The sequence below is a fragment of the Nipponia nippon genome, unplaced genomic scaffold (genome assembly GCF_047370975.1).
Source record: "Nipponia nippon isolate SJK-2023a ecotype South Korea unplaced genomic scaffold, ASM4737097v1 scaffold_2, whole genome shotgun sequence".
Taxonomy (NCBI): domain Eukaryota; kingdom Metazoa; phylum Chordata; class Aves; order Pelecaniformes; family Threskiornithidae; genus Nipponia; species Nipponia nippon.
Window position 1 is genome coordinate 75,797,874 of NW_028262336.1, and position 12,080 is coordinate 75,809,953.

General features: G+C 39.0%; 1 protein-coding gene across 2 annotated transcripts in view; it reads right to left on the reverse strand.

Moving 5' to 3' along the window:
• Positions 1–12,080, reverse strand: part of GPC6 (glypican 6) — a 773,103-nt gene that overhangs the window by 530,503 nt on the left and 230,520 nt on the right. For both annotated transcript variants that reach the window (XM_087757955.1, XM_087757954.1), the window contains exon 2: positions 7,335–7,493. In XM_087757955.1, the coding sequence (XP_087614081.1) occupies positions 7,335–7,493 (159 nt within the window). The remainder of the gene's footprint in view (positions 1–7,334; positions 7,494–12,080) is intronic.

Here is a 12,080-nt window from a genome sequence, read left to right on the forward strand (position 1 = left end):
GCATTTTTAAGGCTTGGCTACTAAGTTCAGAAAACAATTTCCATCATAAAATATTAAAAACATACAATATTCAGAGCTTCAGCGAAGATTAAATGTCATTTGAATTCAACACAACAGCGTTGATTTCAACCAGCATAAGATAATAAGTGACTTCCATAACGCTTACTTGCCTCAACATTTTTGATGTCTTTTTCCCCACAAAATATTACAGAAAAAAACAGAGGATGACTTTTGTAAAAGAGGCAGATAAAGCACAAAGAGAACCTCAAGAGTGTTTCAGATGTTTCAGTCCTATATTATGTTCCTCAGGGTGGAATTTATCTGAACAAACGTGTAAGTCCGCAGTATAGGCATCTATGTCTGAACTAAATGCCCTCTCTCATCAATATAGAGAAATAAGGACTTCAGGGAGAGATTTTTTCTGACCTATTTGAGGTGTAAACTTTAGGCCAGCATGACTTGCACCTATCATTCCTTATTTACTACTGAGGGAACCTACAGGAGTACCCTACACCGTGGACATCTAATATTCAGCAAGGCAAATTCTGCTTTCTGTTTCACAGGAAAACACTGGATCCCTGCCCTCTCAAAGCCTGTTGGGATTTGGCTATACCTGGACAACGTGCTTTCTAACAGGATTCATTTCAGAGTGGGTCATGTCTGCCTGTTCCAGCACAGGGTAGCAGCTTGTCCTTGCCTTTGCAGCTTCATAAACCTGCTGCAGCTGGTTAGAAGATTACATGCTCCACTGACCAGCTGCACTTAGCAAATGAAGGTGCCGAAGAGCAGAGAGAACAAGCCATCCAAATGCACAAAGTGCATTTCCAGCTGCAGGGAGTGTGCAGAAGACACCAGTTCCCATAGATCTGCCTTTCAGTATGGGACTTGACCGGGTTACAGGAATTTGCACCCCTGGCTGGAAACTGTTCTTACTACTGGGCCAATCCTTCCTTTCCAAGTTTTGTAGGCTTGCCACCTTTCCTCTTTTGGTTAATTAGAAAAAAAATTATTTTGATCTAATGTAATTCACAAATTCTAACATAATACATGAAACTGATAAACAGTAATCTCAGCACAAATCTTACAGGATTAGACCCTAAAATCGGTTGTAGGCAATAGAGATTCCTCTTAGGCTATTATCAACTCTGACAGGATTTGGATCGGGGTAGAATATTTTATTTTAAAATTAGTGTCGCCTGTCAAATATAAGGTAAGGGATCTTTTATCAAGGATCTCTGTAAAGTTTAGAAACTTGCGCCAGATGTCCAACGAAGGCTTGCAAGCAGTTACATACCACAAGCCAGCAGATGTTACCTTTTTTTAAGGCTTCTAACTGCTCTAAGGCCTGTATTTTGGCAAATGCAGAAGTTACGTAGTGTGTTAAAACAGTCGATGAATTATATGGAAACTGTGGCCCTGCTAGCACTCTTACAGCCGAACAGTTGTGGAGTTTTAAAAATCCACCTGTCCTGCAATGGATTTTGCATTTGATGGGAAACACATTGCAAAGTGACATTGAAAACACCACCACCTTGCCCAGAACTAAGAACCAAAATATCTGGTATCCCAGCTTTCGTATGGTGGAACCCATGTTCTGTCGCAGATGTGGCAGCACTAGAATAATATGAGTAGTTGCATAAAGTACACAGATCATGCTATATCTATTTGACATTCCCACACTCCTTAGAAGCCTCCTGCCTCCCAAACAGGTCCGTGGAAAAGGCAGACCTTTCTGATTCCCCGCTTCCAAAAAACAGAAACAACACAAAAACCTTCTCGTGAAAACCGTGCCTTTTTACATTTGAAGTAAGCAAAGCATGAAACAAAAAGTCCTTCTGAAAGCCCATCCTTCAGCTGCTGACCATGACAGCACCAGCGTGTGAGTGGGCTCCTGTGCGCTCCCCCTCCCCTGCAGAAGCCCAGGGGGGTCGGTGCGGCTCCAGGTATGGGCTGGGGCTCAAGCTGGGCTGGCAGGCTGGGCAGCGAGGGTGGGAGGAAGGCAGAGCAGAGAGCAGAAGACTTGCATTGGCCACACAACTGAACCTCAGTGTATTCCCATTTCCAGCATCTCCCTTATTTTACTTTCCATGCTTTTTTTGTCAAGTTTAATGAGATAGTTACACCTGGCTACAAGAGTTCATCTCATTGAAGAGTTGTTACTTTGTTGGAAAGCAGCCTCACAAAACAACATTTTTGTCAGCTCTAATATCAAGGTAAGATTCATAAACACTATTTTTCTCCATGTTCTTTCATAAATTGTGCAAGAAAAGAAAAGGGAATACAGTGCTTCTGGGATGTTAGCTGTTCTTGCAGGTGGTGTTTTGGAGGATATCTTTGAAACTTTCTTTCCTGCCCTGTAATTTACACGGCTGCTGCTGGTAATGACTGTAAGAAATATAAGCAGCACTAATGGGTATGGATCACTGTTCTCCTAGACTGTAAAAAAAAGGAGCGTGGGGAATGATGACCCTGTAAGACAGATCAATGCAGCTGCAGATTGGTTCTTATGCTATTCACGTTATTTTTCTTAAATGGCATCATGCCTCACACATTCTGCTGAAGGCTATCCATATCCATTCAAGTTCACGACAGCTATTCTTAGACATTGTTTCATTTTTAACACCATTACCAAGACTACTACTGTACTTTTTTTAATGAGAATGAGGAGACGGTGTCTCTTTTATCACATTCAGATCTATTTAGCTTAAATTAAAATTATTTGCTATGATTTTCCTATAGTTACTCAAAGGATGAGTGAGGAAATGTCACTGAGCAGCTACTTGTCTCCTCATTAACATTCACAACAAAACCTTACGGTAGGGCTGGTTTCGGCTGCTGATGGAGCAATACTTAAAAGAAATTGGCTTGTCTGTGAGACAGCTGCTCAGCAATGCCACCATGCAAGGGAATTGGTGATAATAAGATGATACTATTACAGCTACACTGGGAGCATAATATATTTTAAGCTTCTTTGAGGTATGCAGTGGGGGTCCAAAAATTGGAGCACAATTGCTTGTCTATTGCTAGGAACAAGAAACAGCTCATCATTACATGTCTGATTTGGATTAGTCCTACCCAAAACCTTGAGGAAAAAGAAAAATCCGTATCTGCTGGAACTCTTCACTTCCTGTGTGCTTCCTCTCTGCTGGAAGGCTTTTTTGTTCCTTTTCCTAGTTTTGGGAAGGGTTTGTGAGTCCCATTGCTAAAAGAGATACTGCATTCTTTGCTAGAACATTGAGCACCTACTGTTTCAAAGGTATTTTTCTCATGTGAAGGCTTGCTTTCTTAGGCAAGATTCTCAGGAAAAGATTCCCTGGATCCTCATGCACCCATTAGTGAAATTGCAGATACTCATTTTTTTTTAAATCACCATCCAGTATGGCAATGCAATGGCAAATATACAGATGTGGGCAATACAGATGTAAACATCTGCACATAAGGCTCAGCCAAGAGACAACTGGCAGCTGGTATTATGTTGCGTAGTGACTCCTGCTAATTCATACCGATTGTCTAGAATATGGAAACCAAATGAAAAATACTATTGTCAGACCTTTGGTTCTGAGACATCTTCGAACCTCACATACTAGGAGGAATAAAACACTTAATAAAAAACGAATCTAGAAGAATGGAGCAGTTAAAACTTGCAACACAGTGACAGCCACTTAGAAATGTGGAGGACAGACGAATAAGAAATGAGTAAGGTTGTACAGGGCTTTAGGATGCAAGAACTGATTGCCAGGTAAAAGACAGACATAATTTCTTCTGATCATAGCTGTTCCAAAACAGTTAGTAGTTGCTAAAGTTCTCTGTTACAATTTTCGTATTTAGCTTCTTGTGCTTATAGTTTTTACAGAAATTAGTTCTTGTAGATTTGGAACGTAATGCACTTCAGCTAAAATGAAATATAAAACTGACATAGAAATTGTGTAGGAACATTGCCAACAGGCTGAGGGAGGTGAACCTTCGACTCAGCTCAGCACTGGTAAGGCCTCATTTGGAGTGCAAGGTCCAGGTCTGGGCTCCCCAGTACAAGAGAGAAGTGGACATACCTGTGCAAGTCCAGCACAGGGAAGTAAGATGATGAAGGGACTGGACCATCTCTCACATAAGCAGAGCCTCAGAGAGCTGAGACTGTTCAGCCTGGAGAAGAGAAGGCTCTGGGGGATCTCATCAATGTGTGTAAATGTCTGGTGGGGGGACTAAAGAAGACGGAGCCAGGCTCTTCACAACAGAGCCCAGTGACAGGACAAGAAGCAATGGGCACAAATTAAAAAATAGAAAATTCCATCTAAACACAAGCAAACTTTTTTTACTGTGAGGATGGTCAAACACTGGTACAAGTTGGCCAAAGAGGCTGTGGAGTCTCCATCCATGGAGATATTCAAAATCTGGCTGTGCATGATCCTGAGCAACCTGCGGTAGCTGACCCACCTTTAAGCAGGGGGTGTTGACTAGGCCATCGCCAGAGGTGCCTTCACATCTCAGCCACGCTCTGATTCTGCGATTCGGCATAAGAACGTGTGTCTGACCAGAGGTTAGAGAGACAATGTTTAAATTACAGCAGATTGAGTTTCCTTGTATATTAGATCATGAACAGGAATTTGAGGCAAAATCCTGAGAAGGAAAACAGACCTCAAATTACCTCTCAAAATGGAAATCAGAAAATCATTCCATCTATGCTTAAATGTACGGATGTGGGACAGAAAGCAAATAAGATAAGAAAGGCAAGGCATATGAAGGTCAGATCATAATTCAACAAAGAGTTCACATACCCCTAGAAAGTCTTATGCTGCAAAGATTAGCATTACCCTAAGACATGCCTGGTACAGCAGAAAAAAAATTGCAAAAATCTACAAGACCTTCCACATCCCTTTCAAGAGTTTGTAAAATGATATAAATGTCTGCATGAACGAAGAGGCTGGCAGCAACACTAGTTCAAATTAACTCCTCATGGGAGCAATGCTAATATACTCTCTGCCTCACCATTACTTAAATGTTCATATATTCTGTTATTGCTTAGATATGCTGCTCTTGATAAACACAGGTCCTGTACACAACTTCCATAAAATCATCACAGTTGGCTTGTTTTGTTATTTTTCGTGTCCTAGCATCAAATGGCAGAATCATGAATCAGAACTCCCTTGTGCAATCAAAGTATCAAATTAAAACAAAAAGAAGATGATTCTTGAAGAGTTAAAACATTGACTTCATCTAATAATCCAATATTTGCTTTACACCAAAAAGCGACATCCTATTTTAAACTGAAACAAATCTAGCTGGTTTTATACTGAAAGGCAGCCTATTAGGTGAACATATTTTTCTATTAATGTATTTGCCCTTCTAGAAAGACTAAGCAGTTTTTCCATATAAGTGAACAACTTTTGAATAGTTTTAGAATAGCATTAAAATACTGAAAGTATACGCAAAGTACAATTGGTCTTTGCTGAGACTTCACATTGCAAATGCCCTTTAAAACATCAATGATAAGCCAGAAGAAACCACTTTGTCTTTTAATCCAACTTCCTGCAGAGCGGATCCATAAGAATCCCAGAACGCAATATTTACAACAGGTCAGTAACTTCCAGCTATATACCTTACTGTCAGTATTAAGATCCAGAATTTCAGGTTACTGAAAAAGCCATAATGTGCTTAAGTTCATTGCAATATGAAAAGGCCTCAAGTTGCCAAATATTTAGTAAGGTACTATCTGAGCTCTGTGGTAAATGAGCCCAGCGTTTTCAGTAAATGGCACTGCTTACTGAACACCAGCGATCATCTCGGTTTCCTTCTAGAAAAAGAGAAAAGCCCTGTATGTGCCGTAGATTGTTTGAAACGTCTGTTCTGCTTGCATACTCATCTTGGAATACTGCACACAACTTCTGGGGGTTTTTTTTAGGTCCTTTGAAGCCAAGTAAAATTTTGAAAATCCACTATACAAAAAGTTCCAATTTCACATTAAAAAGGGAAGCAATCACAATGCAGAGCGCTGCACAGTCATCCACACCGCAGTCCTTCCAAGGACTAAGGACACTTTCTAAATTATATTAGCATCTGATCTGCTGCTGGGGACTTTTCTCCAGCTCATCCTCGTATTATCCATTCCCCATTCCATCCTTTTATAATTCATCTTCCCTTCCATGTCATATTGAGAGAATCAATATTAGGAAAAAAAAAAATCTTTAATTGGATAAAGAGAATGATACAGAATTAGCCTAAGGAGTTAAGACACTTCTTCACTTTTTTCTGAATGCGACCTCAGAGTTTCAAAGGAAGCTTCAAGTTTCAAGGATAACCTTTCTACCATTCTTCTACATGTCTGCATATGCCCTGTTACCTGGGGTTAGCCAGCTTTACTGCACCTGTTTGCAGGTTTTCTACCTACAGGCAAAGATGCAGCTCTGCAATCCTCTCTGCAGTGCCAATTTACACCTCTTAGTGCCAGATCTTTTCCAACTAACACATATTCAGGAATGCTCAGGGGGACACGTTCAACACAAATACCGATTTCATATTTAGATAAAGCCATGACTGAATATTCTGAAGCTCTTTTTACTCTTTGCTCATCTGCAGTTTATGAGAAAAGCTCAATACAGTGTGACTTGTAAGTACGGACACAACCATAAAAACTGCTTAATGTTCACTATTAAAGACACGCATTTAGCAAATTCTGACACTGAACTCTTGATCTTACAAAGATCTTACAAAGGCTGAGGACCAGAAGAGATTGGAGTACTGATTAGAAACAAATAAAAACCCCAAACTGTCCTTGTCAATTCTTTCTAGGTATAAAAGATGTGTTCAATACTGTTCAAGTGGACTGCATGACAATCCCTCTCAAATGCAACTGAGGCCTTAGTGTTTGGAAGCCAGAAGCCCTCTAAGAGACTCTGTACATCACAAGGAAATCATGCAGGAAAAAACTACAGCCTTAAGGCTACAAAAAGGCAGGCTACAAAAAAACCTGCCTTGCAGTAACAAAAATCATGGGAGATCCACAGTTCATCTTGCAAAAGTGAACATAACTGCAAACCTAAATTTTGCATTTGAAACTAGCAGACAAAAATTATAAACCTCTCTATGCATATCTAATCTCTTTTTTCAACATTAGCCAAGCCTGTAGGCGCTTAGCAGTCCGATTCTTGATGTCATTGTAATTAAAGGCAATACTCACAAGGCTGATAAGCATACCAGCTGTAAGTTAACCCTTATCTTAGCCAAACTGACAACTGCAAATGTGATATCTAATTGTAAAGAAAAGAACATTGGAATTTATTATGGATAATTGACTTTTAAATCCCATAACCTTGAAAATAAGTAAATTATATCCAGCCTACCGTCAAACTTCTTGTGCCGAGATACAAAAGTGGTGCGTACAAAGTGACTTGTCTCCTCCACCAAGTTTTCAAACTCCAGTTTGCTCTGTTGGCTTAACTTGTCTTCCATTTCTGAGGTGCAACATGTATATTCCTGAGGGCAGATTCTCAAATGTTCCCCTGGAATCACAAGAAAAAAGGAATTAGAAATATTTGAATACAGATAGAAATGTGTCAGAACCAAATATACATGATGTCTCTTCAGTTAAAGGAAAGTGGACTACCCAAAGAACTCTTTTAAGGCTTATCTACTTGACGGGGAACACTTTGAATCTGTATCAACAGCTTTTCCATAGTTGGGCATTCCTCACACAGGAGGGGAGACACATTTTGCAGAGTCATTTTGATACTTCAAAATGTAGAACTGTCTCATGCCAAAGTGATTCCTCATGCTGAAGAAGCCTTCCTCATAAACAGACATATACTTAAAAATTCAAAGACAATTGCTTGCTTTCTGCTTGTATTCAAAATGCCTGGACTGAGATGATACCTAGTGAGATGACCTGTTACAAGCCACTGGAGCTGTCAAAACCTGAAAAACAGAAATTATGTATTTCTGTAGATAGGTCCCACTTGCCCAAATGCACCAAGGCATTCTCCCCTTGTACCCTTCCTTCGCTTCTGCTTGACTAAGTGTATCTTAATGACTGTGTTTGGGTGCCACATGTTTTCTTGCGCAGCATTTCTTGTCAGACTGAGCAAGTGCTCTGCTGAATAGGAGAAAGCAATGAAGAGTTTAATTAATGCTTATGTTATACAGAAAATGCTATGTAAAAGGTAATGAAAGCCTCTTATTTAATTCAATAGATTTATCTCTTGAAGCACTGTGCCAGTTCTTCTGACAATATTGCTTTCTTCGGTACAATTTGTAAGTGGAAACCAATTCTTTAGCTCATGAAATTAAAATGGTCTGTTATTACATGAAATGTGAATTTCCAATTGACACTGTACTATGGGTGTCAGAAATATTTAGCTCGGTTTGTACAAAGGCAGGAAATTCTACCATTCCCTCTTGAGAAATAAAAAGAATGATCTGCCTCTATGATTAAAGTTACTTGTAAGGCAATGAAAACATTTAGCTTTCTGTACGCCGAATCCTGATTAAAAATCCCTCTGCAAATCTCTTAAAGGTACAAATAAAATGATATACAAAGCCCAAGGGTTAAATAAATACTGGGGACCTGATTCTCATTTATATTAAGGCTCCTTTCTACCACTGCTGAGCCATAAAGAAGATTTAAATGCAACTTATACCTACTTTAAGGCTACTTTTCACCATTCTTATATTATGTAGTGAGGAGAATCAGGCCCTAAGGTTTATGCTTCCCAGGGGTATAATACATTTAGCTGCTGCATCATTTTGAAAACAGCATCAAAAAGAGGTTTGCACATGCTTAGGATAAACATTGTCTTGAGTCTGCCCTCACCTTATTCCAATTTTTATTTCAGTTTTTGAATGAAGTCTTTTAATTTGAAATTTAGTCATACCTCAATCCTGAACCATCGCCCTGTCTTAATTTGTTTTTTCTGCAAGAGTTCATAATATATGAACTGTAATGCCATGAGATTTCTTTTAGCAGTCTCAAGACTTTTTAAAAGCTCACAGCTATACATCTTCAGGAAGGATCATTTCATTATTACCAGTTACTGTTCGGCAGTACTACCTACAAGTCCCAGTCATGTCCAAAAGCACCATGATATAAAACATCGTATAAACCTGGAAAAAGAGATACCTCATGACCATCAAAATATTTTAAGGATTGTTTCCCATGTCTACTACACCATCCCAACACAATAAATCCTCTCCATTCTCCAAATCACGCATCTCAGCCATAAACTACACATACAGGGACTGGTGAGCCAGCTGCTGTCAAACATAAATGATAGTGGCAAAATAATGGTTGCCTTACCCTCTGCATCACTGTCACATTAAACTGAGACTATTCACCAGGTAACATGTGACTGCGGAGGTACCATAATAAGACACCATAAGAATTATTTTAGTAACAGTAATGTTCTGAGTTTTTATTAGATGTCAGAAAGACAAGGAAAGCTGAAATACTGTGTCATTAGAAGCAGTGCTGTGTACTTGATTAAATAAAAAAATATACCCTATCCATAACGTCTGTAAACCCCTTCCTCGATAAACCCAGGGGTTTTTGGTCATTGGAAAGCACTGGGTAGACCTACTATCCCAGTTCCAGCCACAGTGGTAGTTTATGCTTTCTGTAATGATAATGTCCTCTAGTGCTGTTGCAGTCAAAAATTTTTATAAAATTCAGTTTTATTACCTCTGTTCATTTCAAGTTTTTTTTCTCTTCTGTCTGGCTCTGTTTTTCAGAATTGCCAGATTATCAGCTGAACTAGTGCTAACCAGCAAAGCACTGTGCTCAGTGAGTAACAGCCACGGGTCTAGATTTTTAAGACATTATGTTATGCTATGTATTTTAACAAATTAAAGCATATTGAACTCAGTATAGCAGTCATTTTTTATGCATTTTTCCCATGCTTATTTATTTATGGTCTTACTTTCTCTTTACTACAAAAATGACTTTCCACCTTGGCTGCTACAGACTCATTCGAATTCCTGCTGCACTTATTTCTTATACGCATATTTTCATTAAGTTTCTTCTTTTTAATTCACTGGATCGTCATTGATTCATGAGGCTCTTGACTGCTGAAATATGAAACTCGCACTCACAACTTGTACACCACCTCATTGCTTTCCTCTCCTGACGGTGTATCTTCCTAAATCATCTATACTAACCACCCACCTTCATCAGAAAAACTTTGCTAAACTATAATCAGCTTTTTTAAAACAACATTTCTAGTTCTTCTCTCCTCCTCTGCCATATACTGAATGCATCTTGGTAGAAAAAAATAATAATGTAAATATTGTGTTACTCTTCATATTCTGCTTCAAGGTTTTTTTCCTCCTCCTGTTTTCTGCACTGGAGGGTCAGGTCAGATTATAGGTAAAGCAAAAGCATTTTCCATTGCTCAGTGCCAATGGAGTGTTTGTAGCCCTAAGAGGTTCACGTATACTTTGCAAAGATGAAGTCTTTAGAAATTGTGGCTCATAAGCCCTAGCATGTTTGTACTGACCACGCAGTCTCCAAAGGCTCACAACTTGGACAAAACCTTGGGCCCTTTCCTGGGAATGGTGAATGGAAACTCTCTCACAAACAGTCATTTCTGTATGCTTCATCTTAATTTCCTTTTTTAAAGCAGCAATTACCATTTTGTGTTTGTTCTTATTAAACCTCCAACTCCTGTTAGAGTTGCCAGGTCATTAGTTCACTCCTTGGACAAAAAAAGCGGAGACTTCTTTTATTTAATTAAGGGGTGTGTACTTTATTTTGGATTTTTTTTGCTTTTTTTTTTTTTTTTGTGCAAATTTGTGATATAACAGACTGCTTGGATTGGAAATAACTCTGCAGGCTATATTTGATTGTGCTGCTTCTATTTCCCTGAACAGGATCATTTACGATTTGCATTTTGTAATATATTGTTCTATTACTCCAAAAGGAGTTTAATCACTGATTTGTGTATTTGCACACCTTAAGTATTTTGCAGGCTGAAAACGCGCTCACAGCTAATGTACCAATTCTTGCCCTGGGAAACTCCATATGGTCTACGTTCTTATGCTAATTTTAGCACAGATTTCTACGGCACAAGTGGCATTGGATATAACGGCCTAGTTTTTCCTTGTTGCAAATGGTGTCTCCCCAGGCAAGTTTGACAGAATGTAGTTACGCTGCACCAGCATTTTGCCAGACTAAACAAGTGTTAACTCAGCAGTTCCCAGCAACCTACCACAACTCTTGTAACCACTGTTTCCAGGTGAAGATGCTGACCTACATATCTCTCCTCATGTGGCTTATGTTATATAAATCAAGTCAACTGCCTACTAGAAATTCAGCTACCAGTATTCAGTTTCAGTTTTATTAGAGCTGTAATCTCACACCTGCCTTCACATGATCCAAATCGGCAAGTTTTGCAGTTGAATTTGGCAATCCTGCTAGCATGTTGCTTTGAAGTGTGACAAAACAATTTATAAAGCACTTGTTTTATATTCAGATATATTGCAGTTTGGTGTCCCCGTAACATACTACAAACCTCACAAGAGTCTTTAAAAAATTGCAACTTACAACTCTCAAGCTGAATAAAGGCTTCCACTGTGTATCAAAATGCCAGAACTGATCTGAGTGTGGTAACTACTTGCAGAAGATATACAATCTGAAGGAGCAGTAGACCCTATGGAATATAACATTACCCTTAACAATTTCACTGCCAGATCTCCTGAACACCTGATGGTTACATTATTAGAACTGGAAGCATGATCACACAAAATATGTTACATCAGCCAGAATTTGTTGTGGCTCATGTTGCAAGTTTAACAATTTCAGAAACAATTCTTTCTGAGGCAGTCAATATTTTATAGTTTCATCCTAATAATAAGTTAAAAAAAAAGTGGTATTGTTCTGTTGACAGAATGGTAGGACTAACTGTATGCCTGGTGAGAGTAGAAACACACAGTCACCACACTACTTCATAAATCCAGCAATGAATAAATGTTAATAAATAAAAGGGGTAAAATCAAGGAGGGCTTTCAAACTTGGTCACCCTGTATGCATCAACAGAGCCTAAAGGAAGAGAAGATAGCTCTGCATCCTTCATCCTGCAGATTAGACTAATGTGACTGGG